Below are 24,862 nucleotides of genomic sequence, written 5' to 3' on the forward strand. Positions count from 1 at the left end.
ATGGATACCTCTGTATTACAACAACTTAAAACCACTGTCTTGTGATCAAAGTAAAACATGTCACTTACAAATCTCAATATAAAGTATTGTTTAAAAATATAATGGTCTTCTGTGACATGATTAGGGTAAAGGCAAAGCAAGCAAAGTAATGTAGTATTTGTCAGCATAGAAACAACAAATCATGAAAAACAAACATGCAGTCCATGCAATATTTATCATAGAAGATTCAACATATTGTTGTTTCAAAAGGCTAAATCTATGAATATGTAAACACACTACAGGTTCTCAACATATACCCTTCTTACATATTTAAAATATGCATATAGTAAATGCAAGGGATGATGTAACAGAACTAGTTTAGTAGTTTTTAAAATTTTGCTATTAAGTGCTTTAACCACTTTCCACTCGGGTGTTGTGGTGTTATTTGGAATTCGATATAGTAAATGATTTGGATTTGCTGAAAATGCAACTGGACTGTTGTTGAAAAATATGACTTTCATACGTGGTAAGGCAAAAAATTGTTTTATGACTTGAAACAGTACCAAAATTATGCCAATCATTTTGAAGCAAACAGCCTTAGTTTTTCATCATGCTCTTTCAAAGGACCATCCAGCAATTTGTTGACTATAGAGGGTATAACATGAAGTTTTGAAAAATTACAAGTGTAATGTAATTAGGAATCTGTCTAGACAAAACACTTATCAAATATCTCCTTTTAATGTGCCATTTCTGTTTCTGTATCTATAAATTGTGGAACTGAAAGTAAAACAGACATGCAAACCACTTAAATAATATTTGGAATGTGATTCCAAAAAATTCTATACCATTAAAGCTAGTGCACTACTTGACTATCAGTTAAAACTACTACTGCTGAACAGAAAGGAAATACCAGACCACTTCAAAATAAAGTTCAAAATTTGGAATGGTGTCAGTGATTTAAGTAAACACACACAGTACTAAGCTTTTCTATTTCTGATGTGTATATCTAACAAAGTGAGTAAATTGTGCCTATAATTAACCCATGTTCAACTCTAACTTTGCTTTAATCACTATTTCCTATAGCCAGCATGCTTGTTGGAGTAACTCATTTCTGCATATTTGCCACAGTAGGTACAATAGCTATGTCTCCCCATGCAGTACACGGTTACAGTCTAGCATTAAAGGCGTACAGATGCTTTGGCTGTGATACAAAATTCATTACATCCCACTACTTTGAGGCATAGTTGCTCAATATCAACGTTTGGCTTGAAACTGAAGGTGTCAGTTCCAGTTTAATGTTGGAACCCAGGAAAAAACAAATGCTATAGCTTATGTTTAAGCTATAGCATGCCTACCAATGAGTTCTGTTTTTCTGTAGGTTGAGTGTTACTTTATTCTTTTTGTTTTTAACCTACTGTATTAGTAACTAGTAATTACCTAGGCCTTTTTAATACTGTAATGGAGCATTTTGATGGAATAGATGCCATAAATATAGGATCTACTACTTTTTCACAAGTAAATTTGTCATTGTTGATATCTTGTAATTATTTCTGGTTTTACTAAGGTACTTTATTTTACGTACAGTTTGGGCTGTGCATGGTAATTTTTTTTGTGAGCAACAATTCATTGGCAGTTATAAATGATTAAGTTTTCATTTATTTCAGGCAGTATGTGAAATCATAATGTTTGGATGACGTCCCGTACAAGCAACCTGGATCAGTGAGTATAATTTTTTTTCCCATAGTTTCAAATACAGTATGATTCAATGAAATATTATCTTTGATTTTCAATGTTAAGTTCTCGACCAATCTCTTATTGGCCCTGGTGGCACAGTCAGTGAAGTAATAGTGATTAAAGTACAGTAATAGCAAGTTACAATAGATTTAATAAATACATACAGACCATTACTCTGTTTCTATGTTAATTATATTTATGTATTTAACACCTACAGTACATTTAATTCTCTATTCATTTATTAACTATATCACACCCAGCATTCCACTATCACAGTACATGTACTATTTTATATGATTAGTGTAGTATGGGTATGAACTTTTAAGAGCATTTCCCTCTTGTTGATCATAATGGCTCAGTTGTTAAGAGTAGCAGCCCAGTATATTTGGGGCAGCCCTTTTCCGAGTTTTTTCAATAGAACCAGTTTTCTCATACAAACCCATCCTTTGTATATTTGCCCAACTTGTATTTTCTGGGTCCTAGACACACACTCCTGAATAGCATTTTACAAGACTATCACCACCAGAATGTGCCAGTAGGCTGCGCAGAATGTGGGCAGGTAGCTGGCAGTCTGGGCGAGAGGGAGTGTGGGGAAATTGGCTGCAGTGGACCTGGCTGCAATTAGACAAAGCTGCAGGAGAATTTGCTCCATTAGTGCACTGCTTGGATTGGATATGGGCCAGTGTCTGCTTCTGAGATTAGACTATTGCTCTAGGAATTCTAGTGGCAGCCAAACACCATGGCAGCCCTTCATTAAATTGCAAAGACAAAGTTCATCACATGAGAAACTGCTCGCCCGGCTAAGACTATTACCTAATAGGAATGTAGAGCACGTATTGAAAGTGATTAATACTCTACAACATGAATATGAAATAAGGCATGAGATTTGCCACAAGTAATTCTTAAAAACTATTATAAAACTTCCTGTAAATGGGTCAGGATGCCTGAAATGATTATTATTGAAATTATACGTATATAACATCTTCATTCTAATAACTTCATACGTAAGCACCTTGGAAGAAAAAAGGTTACGAAATAAAAATGCTGTACATTGTGGATTAGGCAATTGTAGCCTTATCATAAAAATATAAAAGTATGTTGCATCACACTAGTAAAGTCCAGAGCACTCTCTTGGCCACCTTAGTCATTTGGCAGGTGATCTTTAAATTACCATTAGTGTGTGTGTCCAGGATGGAGTCAATACAAGTTAGACACATATGAAGAATGGGTTTGTCATAAACATTTTAATGTAGTATTTATGTTATATCATATAATTAATGTTACGATTTTACAGTAATATAATGTATATAATTAAATTAAAAATTAATATACATAGAGAACATATAGCTAGACACAGATGTACAGATATATAAATATATATATATACTATGATGTAATAATTTTCATAACACCAGATCATGGTGTCAATGAAATTTTGCAAGTTAACACAAAAATATTTTTCAGATGACAATTATATAAAATACCAAACATTTTTTTTTATAAAGGTATTGTTTACTGTATGTATTAATAATTTATAACGTTTGGAATATGATTCAAAATTAATACAAGTATTTGATTTTAAAACTGCATTTGCTAAAATCAGAAGATAATCTCTTGTTGATCTTTTTTCTACAATTTTTTTTCTTTTATGCAAACTATCATTCTTACACAGCCCACGTTCATGAAATAATGTCCGAAACACTGTGGTCTTTTGTCTGCCAGAAAAAAAGTGGTAACGGTGTGTCATATAAGCCTCTGGATCCTTTGGTTCACAACAGGTAACTGCCTAAATTTTCATGTAGCTGATTGTTGAGGTCAGTGGTGTTAGAAGGATGGCACATATTTAAATTTCGTGTATGAGTGATGGGTTTGTATGAAAAGTAAATGATGGTGTTGTATGAAAAAATTTTTTTCTTACAGGTTTGACATGATTATCACAAACTCGATGCTTACCTACAGCGTAAATCAAAATTACGACGCAAATTTTATTTTCAGAGTGCCAAAGAATTCTGATTGGGATCTCTAGAATCCTTGGAAAGATCTTGAAGGCTAGAGTAGGTGAGGGACCCTAGTCTCTTGTCAATGTATGGGGTCAAAAAAGGGGAAGTGCCTGAGAGGAAAACCTGTTTATGAAATGTAGGTTCCAGTAACCTTGGAAATCTGTATCAATAAGGATGACACATAAATTAAAGGGATGAGAAAGGAGTTGGGAAGACAAGAATGAAGAGGCCAGAAAGTCTTCCATTGAAGGCTTATTGCTTGCTATTTGCACTTAGAATAGCAATCAAGTTAAAGCTATGTGCAAAGACTAAAGATGTGGAAAAGGCTGTAATCTAGAGAGATTAGGAGGAATAGATAAAGATGAAATATTTAAACAATCCTGCAGTAAAGGGAAACTAGGAATTCCATTTAGCTGATGACAGCCATGTGGACACATGAAAGTGAGGCTGTTACCTGCTGTCCTGCTGTGGACCTGAGGGTCTAGTGGTGTATTTGCAATTCTCCCTACTTGTGTTTATTAGGAAAATAGATTGCAATGCCTGGGACATTTGAATACCTTGAATGTGGGGTGTAAGTCATGAGTTTGTAGTGACAGATTTTTCTAGACTGACTTTTTCGTTGAAGCAATAGCATAACACAATACAGTACATAAAAATAAAATTGCAGAATTTAAGGTGTTAGCTTGCTGTAGAATAGGGAGCATTGGTCACAAAAGCGACAGATTAAGACATAATACATGGTATAACTTCTAAAACTTACACTTGCCATGAAGAATGTAGACTACATTACTGATAACTTGAAAGAGGTGGTACAGTATCACAAGAATTGACATTGGCTTACAGTAGCTAGTTTTGCTCATGAAACAAAGTTGCAAGTACATTATGTACCGTCTCATACTGAATCTTCCATGCAAGTAAATATTTTAGTATTAAGCAGAGAACTACAAGCAGTTTATTTCCATTCAAGAAACTGATAACCAACATTTGTTCTGTGATGTGCATAATACATATTTTTTTCTTGAGCAAAACATGAGTTGCATATTGCGTTGCAGCATGCAAAATATCTCTCATGACAGCATATATAACATAATATAGCAAGTTGGTTCTTTTTAAGAAATTCTGGAATTGGGCATTGTTGGTTGTCAGTTCATGCAGCACAACAGAGAAGACAACAAGATATGACAAAACATTCAACTTAGGTACTTACTATTGAATCCAGATACACAAGGTATGATTTATTCTGGAGTCTTGTATTGAAAAACTCCAGAAGGATGCTGGGGGTCTGCATCTAATGAGTTAGTTAGGCCATGAAATGCATTTTAAAATATCAAACATTGTGAGGTTACAGCATAATTTATTGAGTTTAATGCCAAGGTGGCTGTCAAATTCAAAACCATTTAAGCAGTATCTTACTTCATAGCCACTCTCATATTCTGGTATTTTAATCTTTGCAAGAGAGTGAGGATAGATATTTCTGTTAACTCAAAGCTTGATAGACTTATTTTTGAGAAATGAAGAGTAGAGGAAGAGCATAATGTATACTGCATTTTGATAGTTCAGTTTCAGGATGCATCATCAGTACAGTATATTTTACAAATTAAGCATTTTTAAAAAATTTGGACATCATCTCCCATTTCCTATTTAAAGATTTCCCATGCAGTCAAGCATTATAGGCACCCAAAGTTTTACCCATGAGGCATCACACAGCTAGGGATGAGGGACTTCTTATTAGTTATGTCAGTGAAATTTCACTTTACCATGACTTGGAATAGGCCCTGTAATTGCTTAATTTTATAATGTGCTTTCATGGACAGTATCACCTTTATAAATGTTAGTGCGTTAATTCATAACCATTTTAAGTAGGCCTAAGCAGTTTTACTTCATGCACTGATTATGACTAACATAAGTTCTACTATCATTATTATGCACCTCCTGTCAAATGATATCTGGTCTTGTGTTGTGTTTTTGAGTGAAGTCCACAAATGGGAGAGAAATGATCAACAATAAAGAGGACAGTACTAGTAATATGGAAGATTCTTGGGCATGGATTAGAATTAGCATACCAAGAAAAAAACAAAAACGTCAATGCACACGAGGTGTGGAATAACTGGGTTACACACTGTATTTGTACTTACTAATGAACACTGCAGTATCAACCATCTTTCTACCTAATGTTGAAATATGTCTTAAGACACACCAGTCTGTTGTAGAACTTATTTGTCTTATTTGAGGCTGTACCTATAGCAAGTTTATTAAGTTTATATCTTATTAGTTGTACTGTAATTTTCTTCTGATCATCAAAAACTGGCATTCACTTTTTTTCTAAGACTAAAAAGTTATATGAAGTAAATTCTCATGAGCTGAGGTGTTAAAAAGTTATATAAAGTAAATTCTCATAAGCTGAGGTGTACTTCTTGCATGTATTTTCTAATGTCAGGTTGATTGCTTGTGAAACTTCGACTACAGAAAAATTTTGAGACAGGATAAGGGTAAAGAGAAAAATATTTGTATAAAGATCTACATTTCATCAAACATCATACTGATTTCATTAAAACATGATTTTCATAGTAACCTGATGGTAGCAATATTGTAGGCATGGTTACATTTTACTTTTCTTGTTTGTGGGTGACGTTGTTTATCATAAGATCAACCTTCCATTGAACTTGTCCTCCTTTAAGTAAACGAATATTCAAGGTTCTTTTATTTAGATTCAACCATTTGCTTATGTTCATGTGAACCAGGCTAAAACTTGGGACTGTTCATGTTTAATGGAATTGTGATTGTATTTATTTTCCAATTTAAAATAATCCTTAATTTCCCTAAGTATTGGAAATACTCCAAGAACATCAACAGAACAAAGGGTCAGTGTCAGCCTATAAAAAAAAATCCAAGTGAGAGTGCCTCCTTCTAGTATTTTTTTATTCATAAGTTTGTTGATTTACAGTTCTCATAATTTGTAGTGTATGTGGGAGTATATACAAATTATTTTAATGAAGCCATTGATTACATAACAGTGGCATAAAGTTTTGGGTCAGAATCAAATGTCTGTAAGGTCATTGAGTGTTATGAATTCTGAGTTCATTTGAGTACTACCAAAATTTGTAAGGTAAGTACTACTCGAAAGCATGGATTTCAGTTGGAACACAAGATTGTATAATCTTTGTTGAAAAAGTATGTATAATCTTCGGTGAAAAAGTATGCTTATGTAAGAGTGTGTCATCTAAACATACTCCTTAGAGTGTTTCCATTTGTGAATCAGTCCTGTACCCTAAGGATACTTTGAAGAGTATAATTTTTTTGGTAATGTAACCGGAATCATACAGAATTAACATCAGAACTTTGTAACACAAATGCCCTTGTGAGACGAGACGACTGAAATGTTCCGTGACACAGAAATGAAAATAATTCTAAATGTGATCATAGTTCTTGAGTACAACTCCCCAAAATATTTTGCTGTAATTTTCACTTGGTTCAGGTGCTTACGGATATGTATATCTTAGGGAAAATCCAAGATAAAAAAAAAAAGGAGTACATCACAGCAAACAGAAGTCCTTATGAAGTAATCTATATTCCAAAGTTATAATTGAAATGGCAAAGACTTTCTGGCTCTTCTCCCTTATAGATAGTTTTTTTGTGGAAATTTGTTACTTTGTCTCAAAATTTGAATTTTTTTCAGTTCTTGCCTACTAAATTTTTCAAGCTTTTGACCTTTGAAAGTAGATGTATTGTTTCCCAAAGATTTGACAAGTTTTCTTTCCTTGACCCGATTCTCTGTTCTAGGGTTTCTGATACAGTACATATTTGGTTGCCCTTTACTTTGGGCCTTTCACAGTGGGAATTATTTTTGTCCAACCTTATGGGTAAGTTGAAGTGACTCAGAAGTATTTTAAAAACTTGAAAGGATTTGAAAGGGAGAAGGTAGAGAGCAAATGGAAATGAATAAGACCATAAAATGTTGTAGGATGAAGACTATATTTTAAAGGGCTGCTGCATGGGCAAGTAGCATATGAAAAGTTAGGGAAAATTCTCCCAAGGAAAGGATGGGGTAAAACCTTTAAGTGGGAAGGGCCTTGACACTACATCATTATGCAGAGGCCTTTTCTTTATTGTATCAGTACACCATATGGATGGATCTTATTGTAGCACATTTATAATGTTTTCAAAGCTTGTGGATTATGTTAATGCCCAATATTTTGGTTTAAAAAAAAATAGTTAATTAGGGTATTCTTGAATTTTACTGCATTATTTTCAGTTTTTCCAAGTTATATATCAGCCTACATATAAGAGATCTGCAAATACTGAGCTAACAACAGTTTTCCCAGTTTTTAAAACCTTTATTGGTAGAACTTGGATATGAAATTAAGAAAATACAGTGTTAACAGTTACCCTTGCAACTCTTTATAAAAAAAATGAAATAAGCAAGGCTTCATTATTAACATGGAAGCTCTGTGCTCATCAAGTTTCCTGTGGATCTGATGAATTATATGCTTATAATTTTGCTTCATCCCACAGTTCTAGGATCCTAAGTCATGATGATATCTATTAATTTCTTACTGTCCATCGTCCTCTACTTTCACTAATTTTTTAATATTGAAAAATTATTACTTTCTCCTTTCAGATCACCTGTTTCAGATGACAGTGAATGTAGGGCGACCGGCTGTCTTGAATAAACTTGATAAAAAGATTTTCAGTCATCAGCTCTTATGTTGTTAGTCACATACTCATTTCTTGGACTGTTCCACCTCAAATTAGAGAATGGGAGGACAGTGAAGAGGACATCAGCATTCACTCGTAGTAAAGTAAGTTAGTGCAATAATTTATAGGTTTAGGTAATATTAGCCTGAAGATGTTTTCCATTTCATATATAACAGATTCATTCCAGCCATTTAACTTCTCATGGTATATTTCAGCTTGCATTGCCATATAGCATTTTCTTTAATTTCCATGCATGACATAATGGTTAATTTTAGTCAGTGTGGAAGCTAGGATATTTGCTTGAAAGTACAATACTCTCATACATGATAATTCTTAGGCATGCAAAGCATAGTGGAAGAATCTTTTATTTATACCTTTGTTCCTGAATAAGCACAAGAGACCATAATTTGCTCAAGCATTGTGTGGTATAAAACATTTGTGAGAGATGTTTGAGAATAAAGTATATATGTGTGCAACAGGTGAATAGTGAACTAGCAAATCTGACACGCTGTCTTACAGATGTAATTGAAAACCCAACTGTAGTACTTAACTAGAACAATCTCGTAAATAGATACTAAAGTAGGTTGCACATTATGCAAAGAACGTGTAACTATACTGTATAAATACATAGTACATACAGTGTTGAGTACAATTCAGTGTATATCCCAGTAAAGTGAAAATTTTTAAGTGTAAAAAAGTTGATATAAGTGACTATAAATGTCAGCTACTACTAGGTTTTATCATATTTTTAATAACCTTAGAGGCTGCAAAAAATGCAGCCATGCAGGACTTGTGGCTTACTTGTTAGTATAAGACTGCAATTCCATGTATGCTCTATACGTACTATTAGACACAAAACTACCAAAGCAAAATTCTGTAAAGATTTTTCATGTAACTAAACTTCTTTTCAACTTTGCTATCAAATGAACAAGACAAATGTTTCTTTAAAGTTGTAGGACTCATATGGTTTTATAATAATCCCTAGTACAGAATGGGAATCAGCATTCCAAGTTCCAGTTGTCAATGGGATGTCAAGATCTAAAATGAATAGGGTAAATATGTAAGATCTTGGAGCAAGATGTTTTGTAATATGTGATCTGAAGGGATGAAGAACAAGTTTGTTAGAATAATAAAGAATGTTCCGGTAAAATATACTAGTTGGAAGGCCCAGAAATTTAAGGAAAAGGCCAGTAAGAAAACTTAGGTCAGTGTAGATAGGAATCACAAGACAGAAGAGACTGAACAGTTATTTCATACTTAACCCTTTAAGGGGAAAAAGTGAACTATCTCCAGTTGTTATGCATCCGATTAATTTGTTTTGTAGTTTGGTATATTATTCATTTATCTAAAGATTGTGGAAGCATCATGGTGATGAAAACTTACTTTTGTACCTTTCTGGTTCCGTCCATTCTAAATGTTACTAATAATAACTACATTCATATTAAGATGTCAGATGGCAGTATGAAAAATCATCATGAATAAATGCCTACAAATTATTTTTTAATAAAGTACATTTGGGAATGAGGGGAGAAACTAGAATCACAGAAATTATTCACCCACCCAGAGAAGTATAGGAGAAACTAGGATTAATATCACAGAAAGCTCTTTTCTATACCATTGGATATACTTTTCATTGTTTTAATCCTTGAAAGCTTTGTCAGCAATTATCAAGATAGTCGTCAATTTTTGCTCACTTGAAAATCTTACATTGTAAATGACATCACAGCCTTGTTATGAACATGAGAGATGTTTTATACTTTGAGAAGCTGTATTTAATTATAAGCAATGACAGTTGATTATCTGTAGTCAGGAAGAATTTTGTTTAGAATCTGAATCAATCTATAATTTTAACAGAGTCAATTTTGAATGGTTCTAGTCCTCAGGTCATTTTTTAGCTTCAACTAATCTGAAATACTATAAATGATTGTTAACATTTACAAAGTTTCTGCATCAAATTCATTAAGCATTTCTTAACTGACCTCGAACTTTAACAGTGGTGTATTTTACGGATTAATCTTTACACTTATAAAAAGAGTTGAAGAATCATAAATTGTTAAAATATTTAATTGGGTGAATAAAGAGTCATAGTTTTAACAGTGTAAAAAGTATACAGGCTGACTAATTTGATGGCAAAATCCAGCAAGCCAAGTCTTGTTAATGCATAATTAACCCGACCATTCTCTCTTTTGGGTAATTATATTGTTATGCCAAAGCATCAATTGTCATCATAGTCTACCATGTAAGTACTATATGAATTTATATTAATCGTAATGCTATGCAAGAGCATCGGTTATCATAGTCTAACATGTATGTGAATTTATATAAAGGTTTATTTATCTGTTCAGTGCATATTATAGGTTTTATAACATGGATCACAGCTTGCATTTATTTAATAGCCCTCTTTCATAGGAGAAAAATTTAGTATCGCTTACCAAGGAAATGGCAATACTATCTTAAGTACATCAGTAGGTGAAATGTCTTGTGCTTGCCACTCCTAAAATTTATGTCCATAAATATTAACATAGGATCTGTAATTAATCCATAAATTTACATTTGCCAAAATTCTAATTTGTTTTATGATCAAGAACTTGAAAAGTCATTAATAAGGCAGCTTGTATGGCACAATTTTCCTGCCATTTAATATATACACTAAGTAATTATTTCTCAAAACAAAAAGCACTTAACATTTTACTCTACTACAACACAAACACACACCTTTAGTGTTTGTAATGTTAAATTTTCCATCCAAACAATTAAGGGGTAGAATATTTCAAATTATTTTGATCAAAAACTGGTTATACTTAGGAAACACTTATGATAAAGCAGAGGTCTGTTATTGGATAGAGAACTTTCATTGTAAAATCTGTTTTATTAGTAAGTTTTTCCAAACCAACATGTTAATCATATATTTGCAGCCTTTTGTTTATTAGGGGGAAGCAGCATAGTGGAAGAACAATTTTATGTACAAGTTAATTCATGTATTAAAAGAGAGAGAGAGAGAGAGAGAGAGAGAGAGAGAGAGAGAGAGAGAGAGAGAGAGAGAGAGAGAGAGAGGAGAGAGAGAGGAGAGAGAGAGAGAGAGAGAAAATTTTGTAAATACTACTACTAGTCACTCCTAGCATCACCCATCACAGGTAACTGATGCGACAGATCATACTAATATTTCAGTACAGAAATTTAGAATACAATTGCTATAGTTTAAGAAATGTTAATCAAAATCGGAAATTATGATAGTTTACAATCAGAGATGGTAAGTTTATCAGTAATAACATTGCTCCACAGCCAGCTTTCAAGAAAGCCCAGGGTGAGATAGATGCAAGTCAGGTTTTAGCTTTTTGTATACTTCCAACTTATGTGTGTGTATCTAAAATTAGGTTTTCCATCCCATAGGAGTTAATTTTTTTTTACCAAAACTCTCATCTTCGTAATCTGCTTTGGTACCTTAGTATGTACTAATTTAAAAGCTGAATAGACTGAATCTTTAGTATAAACCTACATTTTAAACACTCCAAATTTTGCATTTTATTACTTCATAACAATAAATTACCATGAAAATAGTGTAGAGTTGGTTGCTGCTAGACCTCAAGAATACTGTTTGTTTCCAGAAATATAAATTGCATTAATGAATTGGCAAGGGAAAGTGAATGTGACATCCTACTAACAAAGGCTTTTGTCTTTTCAAGGGAAAGCAAGCCTAGACTATTTAAAGATCACTACATACCTGAAATTTGAAAATACGTAGTGTTCTTAACCCATTTTCCTTGCTAAACTTTTTTTTAAGTACCTCGGATTCATTTTGTAAAGCTCTTTTGCTTTTCCACCTGCATACACGTGCTTCAATGTTGTTTATATACATAGGTAAATATAACGTTATATAAAATATATTCACAAATGAACGTGAAAAGCCAGCAGATATCTAAAAAATATTCTAGAAGACAGGAATAGTCAGTCACACCTATCTGTAAAGTTCAAAAACTCTTACAATAGCATGAAAATGAAGCATACTGTTTTAAAGGTCTTAACATTTGACAGGAAGTGCAATTTTTTTTAATGTAGAAAGGAGTCCCATTTTCCCAAATTTCTTTGAAAGGGCAAGTAGCCATAACTGCAGAAGAATAAGCATATCACTGTACAAGAGTTCAAATGAACTCAAACCTGTAAGGAACTATGAATTCTCATATATTATAATAGTATATTTAAAAAAAAAAAAAAAAGGATGGTGGTTCCAGTGAACCCCTTTTCAGCTCTTCAACAATTCTATGAGTGACAAGTTAAAATTTGGACAATCAACCTCAACTTTTTCTGGAATGGTTTGAACAAGTTACACAAAAAGGCAGAGTAAAAATCACCAACTTTTATTCATAATGCGATATTTTATATACAAACATTGAGTTTTCAAGGATATGAATAACTGGTTGGGATGCAGCTGTACATATGCATGAATATTTTTGCAGGAGTTTTTAAAGGGGAAAGGGGTATTTTCCATGATCTGCTGAAGAAATCTAAATATCCTAAGCTCAAAAGAAAGTTCACTTTTGCACAGAAGTCCTTGTCTTGTCATCAACATTCACACTTGCATGAGGGTGTTTTATAACACATTATTTATTAGGACTGCTTTTACTACAAATCTGTAGTACTGTAAATATGGACAACATAAGCCTCTCTCTCTCCTGCATCCCTCCATAGAAGGGGTAATCAGAGATGGCTTAGGATCTAACTGGAGAGTCACTCTCGAGAAGCAGTGCTGCAGCACACACAGGTATGCATTTGTCCCAAAAAAGGACTGTAAACCATTGCATGCTTGAGTACTTCTAAAAGCTACCCCTCCAATTTATCACCATTTAACAACAGTAAGACCCAAATTCACTTCCTAGCACAGAGTAATAAAAGGCTACATCTTATATTTTATAAAAATGTCATAAAAAACTAATTTATAAATCAACATGGCTGAACATAATTCGATCTGGGATCTCAGTATCCCTTTCTTCTTTTAATTTACAACATTTGATTCACATGTTTTGCTCTCTATAGATTGTTTACACAGAATGTCAGTATAAACAAAAGAAAAAAGCCTTTAAGTCTTAGAAATTAAAAAGAAAACAATTTACATATAAAGAGATCCATGTCCCCTCTACAAAAATAAATTACTGTAACTATATCTATAATAAGAAATCTGATTGAACAACTGATACAAATCTCAAAAGAAACAGTTTTCTAATTACTGAGTAAACTGAGTGCTCCAATAAAATTTTGATGTATAACATATGCTGCCCTTGTCCCAAATAATAATGGGATTCTTTAACAGCACACACACACAAGCACATTAAGAAAAGAAAAATAATATATATAGTTTTCAGTAACAACTCACTTTATTGTCAGTTGCATCGATGCAAACAGAGTTTATGATAAAAAGAAGAGACCCAAGTGGTCCTCTTTTGTATGGCACAGGCTACACTTTGATTACAGGATATTAGCTGAACAATCTTTTTCTCTTAGAGAAAATGTTCAATGAGAATTGGACCTAAAATGATGAGTAGATTACTTAGAGCAATGTAATGCTGAATGCAGCACTTTGAAAGTATGCATTAATCCTGTGGAATGGACAAAACTATTAGTCCTAGTTTGCTCAGCCAATTCCATTGAAATCAACAAAAATATCCATATTGTTTATGTCCAGAATTTTAAAGTAAAGTTTGGAGTCACAATTACCAACTGCAGTTACCCTTCGTAGACCATTTTCAAGAACAAACTAAGCTAAGTACTATTGGAATTTTTCATTGTGAAGTGAGGAAAGAGATTATATTTCTTTGAAAATCACGGCAACAAGCGCACCAGCCGTGAAAGTTTTGTCAAGTTGTTCATTTTGGTTTAAATATGATACAGTAACACCACTGATCACTGTTCTGGGCACCTAAACATTCATTCAACAATAATTTTCCATCACCTTATTCCCTCCATCAATATTCCCTTCCATCACCATTTCAGTGTCCATCTCCTCCACCATTAACCAACATGCAGGTCATGGAATTCATTCACAACAGAGAAATACTTACGTATTTTCAGTTTGTTTCTTTTGGTACGCAATAGGTGACTGAATTGCTTTCAGGAAGTCCTTTTGAGTTTGTAAAAGATGGCGGATCTGTGACACCCACTGATTTCTATCGTCGTCTGATGCACCTTGACAAACAAATGCCAAGTATGGCTTTCGTGGATCCGTGGATTTCAGCACGAATTTAAGGGGATCTCCATCATCTACACTTTCTTCTAGATTCATCTTGTTAACCTTTAGGAAAGTATAAATGTTTGAATCAGTATACCATAATTTTAAAGGAAATACACATGTATGACCAATATTGAAAAAGTTTTTCAATATAAACCCATCACTCACATATAGCCCACAATCATTGTCTAATGTCTGGATCCACTGCAGTGTTTTGTCTTCCACTGAAGATCAGAAAGCATTTTCACAAATACCAACTAAAACCAGATTTATCCACTAATAATGTGTATGTTCCTCAATATTTTTGTTGTTTTTCATCTCAAAGTGAGGTTGCTTGATAAGCAAGACTGGGATGAGGAAGCAAATTTAGTGATAAAATTTTTTTTTATAAAACTTTGACTTGTTTAACCACAACATATCCTGTGCATAAAGCCAAAATTGCAATTGACGAGGGAGATCTAAGCTGCAGTATAACTCAGAAAGCTGACTGATACCGCCAGATTCTGCTGAGAAGTCTTGGGAACAAAGTGAAATAAAGAACCAAGTCTATGAACCAAATGTTGTGTGATAAAGAATGAACAAATGCCAAAAGTACAACAGGGTATCTGATCTCAATCATGAAAGACTCAGGTTGCCATAGAAGGAGGAAAGGTAATGCATGCTGAGAGGTTGATGATGATCCCCTGAAGTCCTCTAATAGTAGAACCTGCTCTGCTGCAACTGCTCCCCCCAAAGTGAATGTGTACACATCCGCTTATGAAGTGCTATCTCTTAGGTAATAATTAGCAAAAGCAGATTGGCACTACCAGCACTGAGAAAGGCATTAAAATCAAGGTTAGGATTAAAAACTAGATGTAGCAAAAGCTCTGATCTCATGAACCAGAACTCTGATCTTTGCCATGTCATATTGCTTAACCATTGATGACAACTTACCTCAGCCAGTAAGAGAAACTTGGTATTGTACCAACTAGTGGAGAGACTGTTAAGATTAATCATTTCTTGGATCTTAGGTCCTTGTAAGGTAAAGGCAAAGGGTGGTGCATGACAATCCTGGCTTCCTGGAGTTTGAAACTTTGCAAGAAGTTTGTTGCTTAGACAATCCAGTGGAACTCCAACCTCTAAAATGTGCAACTCTTCCAAAGTAAAAAGTAAATCTTGATGACGTATCTCAAAAGACACTAACACCAGAAAAAATCATCTTTAGTGTGAGATCCAGCAGCGAGACATCCTGCACTGGGTTGCACAATGGCCTGGTGAGGCTTCTCAAAAAACAAATGACAAATCCCAGTCGGGAGGCTAGGAGGCATCTAAAGAATCTTGTTCTGGGAGTATGCAATCATTCTTTTTCAGAATAACACAAGTCTAGTCAAAGCCCAACTACCCATGACCCAACCCACAAGTCTAGTCAAAGCCCAAATACTCATGACCTAACCTATCTGTAGCCCTTGATAGCTGAAATCAATATCATCTTGCAATGCATCAGAAAATTCACTATCAGTGGAATAGCAGAATGAAGCAGATGAAGACCCCTTTTAATTATATACTATGTAATGGCCCCCTTTGCTTGGTAAAGGCTGATGCTTATAAGTTCTGCAAGGTCAATTTCCTTTGAAGCATTGCTTGTTAGTTTCCATGTGTGAATCCATGTGTGAACTGCCCTGGAATCTCTCTTAAGTTTAGCTGATCAAGTACCTTCGTGAGATTAGATCAGAAAACCCAATCCTGCTGCATTCAAAATGGCAAACTGCTAAGCTCACCTTTAGGTTCTTGGAATGTCCAAAATTTTTCCAGGACTTTCTTGAAGAAACCAAGTGAAGGGAGAGTACCTGTCAAATTCACCTTCCAGGATGCTTGGTCTGTTAACCACGGGAGTAAATTTATAGCTACCAATTTTAGTTCACTGGAAACCGGTCCACCAGCAATAAGTCACACCGAAGCCATGCAGATAATATTATCTGGATTCTGTGACATTTGGGCAAGAGAAAGGAGAACCCACTATCCCCTGCTAAAGCTGTACCCTGTAATGTTGGTGCTTTCCTGGGATGAACCTTGCAACAAAGGTTTCTAAAACTGTGGCATAGGATCTTATATTTTGGGATGCCTTGGTTTCTCAACTCTGACAGTAGTCATGTTGCTGTCACCATGTTTACCTTTTTGTCTCTTAACAAAATTTCTGAATTTTTAGAGGCCCATGAAAAAGGTATATAATTTAATGAAATTGATGTGCTTTGTCCTTTCCACCGGCAGTATGACCAAGTCTCTGTTGCTGGGTGATCCAGCAGGTGTGCTCCCAAGCAATACTTGCTGTGTCCCTAACAACTGATATTTGTAGAGTTATGGAACAAACATGACTACGTACCTATTGACATCACTGATGTCCATTATAGTGAATAAATATATGCAATCATCAATATAACAAGAAAAATAGGTGATGTTTAGTTCCATAAGATACAACAGTGAGTCGATAACAGGTTGGAATTTTCAAATACAGAACCGTCCACCATATTCATCATAAAATAACACATAGCATACGTTGATCACTGTCTCACTGAATTTCAGTGATAATTTTTAACACAACAGCCCATATTCAAATAAATGTATATTCTTTTGGGTCAATCTGGAAATAAACTTAATTTGTCAATCTAAATATAATATAAAGGACACAAAATTAACATATATTACTAATACCCCTTTTGTATATTTAAAGGACTGACTATTACAGCAATCCCATCTCCAGTTTTATTTCAAGATTAATTTATATTTTCTAGCAGTGGAATTTACTGGATTTATAAGTGAAATAGTAAAAGTACTGTTAAGCAAAGAAATGAGGAAGATTATGTAGAAAAAGTGGTTCTCAGAACTATGAATTAAAAGAAATTTGCCTTTAGCAATCCACTAAATTTTAAAATAAACTATCTAGTCACAAGGGTAGGTTTCTTAATTGTCAAACAAGTAGGGCTTTAATGTATAGGGTAATATATAAAGGACATAAAAAAAAAAAAGCTCTACACAACAGGTCCTACAGTACTGTGCCTAGCAACACCACAAACCTGTAGATGACTCTTGTAAGCATAAACAGGGTTAGAAAACTGATTCTTCTTCCTCCCACTTTCTGAGAAAATGATTGACTGTTCAAACAGGAAGACCATCAGATCTTTTCCTCGGAAATTATGGCCAGATGCCCCTTCACAGCAGGTAAGTGGTCCATACAAAAGAAGTTTCCCTTGCGCCATTATCTTTCCCTGAAAGAAATATTTTATCTATAACCTTTGAAACTACTTAATAACTAAGCTTTATGACCTATTGTATTATTTCTTTACAGCTATACATAACAGTATACAAGTTTATCTAGTAATAAACAATTAAAAAATCTAAAATACCAATTAGATAATGGAAATTCTAAAAAATTGAGTACTTTCAATTCTTGAAAAGTAGATGTGATTCCCTGAATATTCAATAAACACTAATGCTAAAGAAATTTCTCATTTATCCTTTTTTCCCCCTGTATTTTAAAGACCCATTATTTACCTATAACCTTTCCCATATTTTTTATGTACGTACATATAAGTAAAGCATGACGGAAAATGAGAGATTATGTAATGTTCCTTGTGAGAATTATATGAAATATAAAATATGGTTAATATCAACTCCAAGCACTTACATCAAAACCTTGTAAACGTCCAACATTCATCATGTCATTGGCAGCCTTTGGAACAACTATCATAATATTTAAAGCTCTCTTGAGAGGTTCCACCTCCTGAGTCAGTCCGGCTCTTTCTGTATGTTTTAAGATGTCTCGTAACAGTAACTGATACTTCATCATTCTTTGCACTGGCTTGATTAGTAAATCAGGTAACTGCAGTTTATGACCACATTTCTGTCTCAATTCCTGAAATAATTTTAAAAGAATCCTCAATTACTTAGAATAAAAAGAATGTAAAGAGATAATGTCGTATTAAAACATCATGCCTATCCACAACAAAGTTGTAACTTTAGCAACAAAAGAATAAGACTTCTGAAATCTTCAAAATGTCTTATTTTTTCAAAAAAGAAACCTTCACATTAAGCAGGAAAGCTTACCTCAAAATAATTCAAATGCTCTGATACAATATACTCAGATGTTGGCTTGTTTTGACAATATTTGACATAGATCTGCAACCTCTTCTCACTTCGTTGAAATACCCCACCGATTTCTTCTGGATGTTCTATACATCTCTCTATATTTTTCAAAAAGAAACTGGAAGAGATCCCATCCATTAGGTTAGATTTACAGTGCTTATGGAATGCATCAAGTTCAGTGCTGTATTAAGAATGCAACTGTCTTATAGTATGTATAGCAGTTATGTATCATATATGAGATTATGCCTTACACATATTAAGAAAAAGTTTTTAGCAATATTTTCTACTTACTCTCGATGCCACTCGTATATGGCTTCCATGTTGCCAAAGACCATTTTGTCTTTGCCATCTTTAAGGTCATCTGGCATTTTGATTTCAGATTCTGGATTTCTCATTTCTTTTATGTAGCCTTCAACAGTATCTTCTAAATAGTTAACATATATTCGTTCTGTTTCTACTAATTCTGTTATCACAAATTGTCGTTTGTGAAGTGCTCTTTGTTCCTTCGTCATATCACAATCACCTGAAAATGGTTTGGAATAGTTAAATTTTGTATTCTTAAAAAAAATGGATGATACTATAATATTATTGTAATTTTACAGTAATAAAATATTGCTTTGATTTGGAATACCACATTACCTGGACTAGAATCTTGTACATTTGCAGAATCAGGTAGGGCAGAAGCCCCAAGGTCCCCATCATCTGAGAGGGGAAGTTCGGAAGTAAGAATAGCCGAAGCGGAAGGTAGTGGGGAAGATGCTTCATCTCCTGAGCAACCATCACCAGAGCTTCTCCATTTTAATCGCTCACTTGTTTCAGAATGTTGCTCCTGTTGGCAAAAGTTCAAATTACAATATCCTCTTGGACAATTATGTACATTACAACTGAAAAGAATGTACAGTATGTCACAATTTACAGTCTGCCAAACAGAGGGAAAAACTAGGTTTCTAGGGCTGAAGAGTGGAGTAAATAGATACTATACTTTTGCACACCTTAGATTAATATAGCTTGCTTACCTTCAGATTGCCATCATTTTCAACATACCATGCGGTTTTCTTTTTTTTATATATACCTTGGTTAATCTTCCGCGGTTTTACTTTTACAAAATCGTCATCAAGATTCAATGTATTTAAGGAATTCAAACTCAAAAAATACTCCTTGTATTTTTTATATTTTCTTCCTACATGGTATGACAACGATCGCACAATGTTTGGTCGATGTGTATATCTAGCCTCAGTATCACTTTCACTTTCTGACATTTTCAGGCACAGGGGCTTGGATCATTCTACACATGAAGAATGGTTAAACCCTGAGGCACACAATGAATGGCATTGCAAGGTGACCTATAATAAGGTAAATTTCTTACTATGCACCAATTATTTTTCACAGCACAAATTACAACTTCCATTTTTATGTATGAATGGCACATGCAGAATCTACCCCATATTTACAATCCTTTTATGTACTGACACACTGACTGAAGGTCGAGGAAGAAATAACTTGAAATGATCCATAAAATCACAGATGCCATTCACAAAATCTACTTCAAGATATGGTTCAATGAAGATGCAATCTGACTTGTCAACAGAAGAGAAATGAAGCTCCCCAGTGAGATACAATAAATGACTGGTATTCCACACACAAATCATTACATACTGTAAAAAAAAATCCAGCAAGTCTTAGCTTTGGAGAATTTAGTACTTCTAGCTGACTTATCACATCAATCTATACCCCGGTCATTATCAGAGGTTTTCGTAAACATTATCTTATCTACAGTCAACACAAAATGAAACTGTTAAGATAAAAAAGCAGACTGCTACAAAAGAAAAAGAAGGGACATACAAACAATGGACAGAGAAATACATTAGTTATGGTGCAGAATGCTTAGAAAGATTGCATTCAATTGCAGTTTTAAAGGTGCATTAAACTGTATTGTTATACAGTACGTAATGGTAAGATACTGTGCAGTACAGGTGTTTGTCAAGTTACAATATAAAAACGTATGAAAAATAATGTAAAATCATTCACAGTGAAGATTTCCTGCAAATAATACATTTATTGCTGAAGAACAAAACATTAACGAACATTAATGGCCTCCTAGTTGAAAAATAAGCAAAAAAATACATAATATATATTGCCTGTTTTAAGAAAGAAGAGATAAGTTATAAAATATTTCTAATGCTATACTCCATGCATGAAGGCACATCCATCAACCCCTTTTATTTAGCTTCTACTACTAACAACATTGAAAACTATGTATTTGGTCTTCTCTACATAAAATGCTGCCAGTCATGCAAAAATGCTTTGTTCATGCACACAGTCTCTCACCATCTTCTCCTTTACTATGTTTTCTATCTCTGTGGCCAAGTCCGTCGTGGTACCCTCTGCAGCCTTCAGGGATAGACTTGATGACTGTAGGAGAACACATGTATCCTATGAGGATAGCTCTAGATTCCTTCACCACCCAAAACCAAATTCATTGGATTCACCCCAACAGTAGTACTTTCACCTCAAATATAACCATCACCATAACAGGCACTATCCAAAATAAAACCAGGACCAAATCATGACCAGTACACAATAAAAATAGCAAAACTTACCCACCATGTACTGTAATTTACCTTCCCTATTTCAAACTGATAAAATGAAAGGTCTTAGGTTACTACGGTATTCTCATCAAACAGCTAAGGATTACTTGAATTATCTATGAATGAAAAAAGATGCAAAGCCAATATTGATGGAATCTTATCGGGTGAATTTTAAAAAAATAATGTGCTACAAGGAAATGCTATGTCACCTTTATTGTTTGCCCTTCTAATGGAAAAGGTAGTTGGACACTGACGAGAAAGTTTAGACTGGAGAAACAACACAATGAAGCCAGACTTTATCAGCAAAACTTCACAAGATTTATAATGCTTACTTAATACAGTGCTTCATACATCTGGAAGGAGGACACCAATAACAATAAAATTAAGATATGCACAAAGGGATGAAATAACAAAAGTTGAGTCCTTCAAATATCTGGGAACAAATCTATCCATTGCAGGTTTTTGAGTTTAAATTTAATGAAATGCTAAAAAAGATAAACAATGGGCAGATATCAAATCAAGTGACAAGGTAAAATAAGATTATGGATATGAACCTACCATGGTTGTATATCAAAAGTTTTTGTCTATTTTTAAGTAAACTATGGAAAATATTTGGAGTTTGGATGACAGGGTAGAGAAATGGTACCATCAGGGAAACTGCATAAGTTGCATAATGTACATGAGATGATAATGAAAGGGGATGGAGATAGTTTGTGAGGGGGGCAACAGAAGTGGTAAAAGACCCAGACCTATTTTGAAGAGAATTGAGACGGGAGGTTGGATGTAAGTGGAGATTTGTGAAGTGAAATCATAATGACATGAGTGGTGGAATATAACACCCTTGTGTTGCACATTGTTGGAGGCATGAATATTATGATGCATGTATTTACCAATCTATAATCTTTCATTAGAGGGCATTTCACTGGTTTCATGGACTAATAATTTGTTGACATTTGCACGTACTGTACACGTTCATTTGCATTCACGTACAAGCACATTTGTTTAAAATTTTTGTATATTTGCAGTTAATATATTCATGCAGGAGCTTGTCAATGCGTCATGCAGTATTAAATTCAAGTGGCCTTATTAGTTTTTTAAAATGTACTGTATCATTAAAACACTTTGCTGCAATTTCCAAGTTTTGTAAGCAATATCTGATGATCCTAGGGGGTTACTGTGAAATTTTCCTTCAAGATAATTCATTAAAAGTTTCCTGTTCAGCAGTCAAAAGGATCCCATCTTACTCCATCATTTTTCTCTTAATCATTAAATTAGTCTGACAATGGTGTATGGCATCACTGAGGCAATTTGACTCTTTGTATGAAATTAAAGAAAAAGTATTAACCCTTGTCTTTATTGAAAAGGAAATGCACAGTACATATTCATACTCTCTACATATTTCTGATACGTAGGTAAAATATAGTAATTTATTTAATTTCTATTTCCTTTAGAGCAGCAGTAAGATTCCAACTACAAATCAATCAAATTGTACCCTGCTAACAGTTATATTACAAAAATTATACTCCACTACAGTCCAGTATCTTGTATGAATTCAGGGATATACAATAGGCTGCCTAACTAGCTTTTTAAAGGTAGTTCAACTGTGGTCAAGGCATCATACTGAATTTCCTACAGAGTTCATAGGATACTCATAACAAGACTATTTTGTCATGTTCAAAGAGAATTTAATTTTGCCACTGTGTAAATTACAACACCATTCTATTTTAATAATCATCAGTCACCTTTGGAAAATTTCTCAACAAACATTATAGAACCATCAGCCAGACAATTTAGTCATTCTTTGCAACACACAGAAGTGCGCACAGCCTGTAGCAGTTAAGCCATTTGTACACATATCACTTTAGTTTGCCAAGTGTTAGTGTATTATGGAACAGAAAAAATAAAGAGATTTTTGATAAGTACATGGGGTAAGACAAGTTGATAAATGGCCTCACTCATTTAAATATTCACAATGACCTCACATATTTAATTATTCATAAAAAAACTTTCACCCTTTCCTATTTGAATGATAAATGAGGTTTGCTGTGGTTGAAAATGGGAAAAAAATATCATTAGCTGCATTGACTCCATTTTCAAAAATACATTTTGTATACTGAAACTTTACCATGGAAAAAAAAAGCTGAGTAGGGCAAAAAGTACATATTGAAGAATGTAACAGAATGCACCATTGGTGTCGTTCCTCATCTTACAAAGAACATTTGGCTTGTATAAAATTGCTTACCCCTTTTAACGTTTGGTAATAAACGTTTGTTCCATTACTCTTCAATAGGTGGTAAACATAAACCACTAATATTTTATAGGTCAATCATATTTTGTATTTTGGTTAGTAGTTTTCTGTCACCAAAACTTATGCACAGTAATTGTACATAGCATTAGAAGGGATTATATATATATATATATATATATATATATATATAGATATATCTAATTAATATATATATATATATTAGGTACTCTATATCTATATATATGTATATATATATATATATATATTATATATTATATTTAAATTTTTTTTCATGGAGGAAAAAAACTTTTATTGTATTTTAAAGAGATTGTAGTTAATTGTGCTTAATTTGTTTTTACTTAGTACGTACTTCCAAATTGAGTATAGTATATATATTCACTACATGTTTAAACTTTAAGAGAATTCTCAAGGGGAAAAATATAATAATTCCCAAAAAGAATATAGAAGAAGGTAAAGAGTGTGGCAAGCCTAAAATGAGCATTGCCTTTTAAGCAGAACGAAAGAATTTATCCTCCTTGCCAAAATTAATCTTGGAAGACACAAATGGCTTTCACTCCTGTCTGGCAGGTGAAGTGAGGCCGACTCGTCTTAGAAACTAGCCATGGATCGGTGGTTTTTAAATAAAATTTTAATTTAGTATGAAAAATCCGCTAGTAAATGGATGCTTGTAGTGAATGGCCCTAATGTAGTACACTAGTAGATAATAAATTGATTTACCTATTAAACATATGGTGGTTTTTATGAAGCATTTACTAACTACACCTTAACTCAGACATTACATTCAATAGATCCCCACCATTCACAGACACCAGGTATAAGAGATATGATTACCAGATGCTCCATGATTCTCATTAGGCCTCCCATAAAAGCTTTGTTTCAAAGCGCAACCTCCCTCACGCCTGTCCTTTTAGTTATTATTCCGTGCTTGTTTTGCGAGTGTCTTTAAACGAAAATAATTACAGTTACTTACTCTGTTTGGTGCATCTGGCAATATATTATCTAAGGGTGGGTGAAGGGGTCCTCCTGTGACGACATTGGAGGGGCCTGACCCCCCTTGAGCAGCAGCAGCGGTTATAGGTTGGTCGAACACCTTCATGGGCGGCGGTAGCTCCATCTCTAGCTCGCCCTCTTCACCGTTCTCCACAGATACCGATCGGCTGGTGCCGGGGACTCCTGCAAAGGAAAGAAGAAATTAACATAATGTATAAATATTTCTACGTCATTAATAAAAATCCAAGGTGATACTGCTTTATAGGGA

The 24,862-nt window shown here is 33.9% G+C and overlaps 1 protein-coding gene and 1 long non-coding RNA gene across 3 annotated transcripts in view; one reads left to right on the forward strand and one right to left on the reverse strand.

Annotated features, from left to right (window-relative positions):
• Nucleotides 1-11,459, forward strand: part of LOC135195054 (uncharacterized) — a 30,035-nt gene extending 18,576 nt beyond the window's left edge. The window contains exons 4-6 of one of the 2 annotated variants that reach the window (XR_010310059.1): nt 1,644-1,698; nt 3,386-3,491; nt 8,332-11,459. This is a non-coding gene — a long non-coding RNA (uncharacterized LOC135195054). The remainder of the gene's footprint in view (nt 1-1,643; nt 1,699-3,385; nt 3,492-8,331) is intronic. The other variant, XR_010310058.1, reaches the window with a different exon arrangement.
• The window catches only part of LOC135195050 (kalirin-like), a 1,052,038-nt gene that overhangs the window by 40,030 nt on the left and 987,146 nt on the right, over nt 1-24,862 (reverse strand). The window contains 8 exon segments of the mRNA XM_064221390.1: nt 14,462-14,691; nt 17,679-17,870; nt 18,290-18,517; nt 18,709-18,865; nt 19,039-19,270; nt 19,387-19,576; nt 21,076-21,159; nt 24,575-24,777. Coding sequence (XP_064077460.1) covers nt 14,462-14,691; nt 17,679-17,870; nt 18,290-18,517; nt 18,709-18,865; nt 19,039-19,270; nt 19,387-19,576; nt 21,076-21,159; nt 24,575-24,777 — 1,516 coding nt within the window.

The sequence above is a fragment of the Macrobrachium nipponense genome, chromosome 20 (assembly GCF_015104395.2).
Source record: "Macrobrachium nipponense isolate FS-2020 chromosome 20, ASM1510439v2, whole genome shotgun sequence".
NCBI lineage: Eukaryota > Metazoa > Arthropoda > Malacostraca > Decapoda > Palaemonidae > Macrobrachium > Macrobrachium nipponense.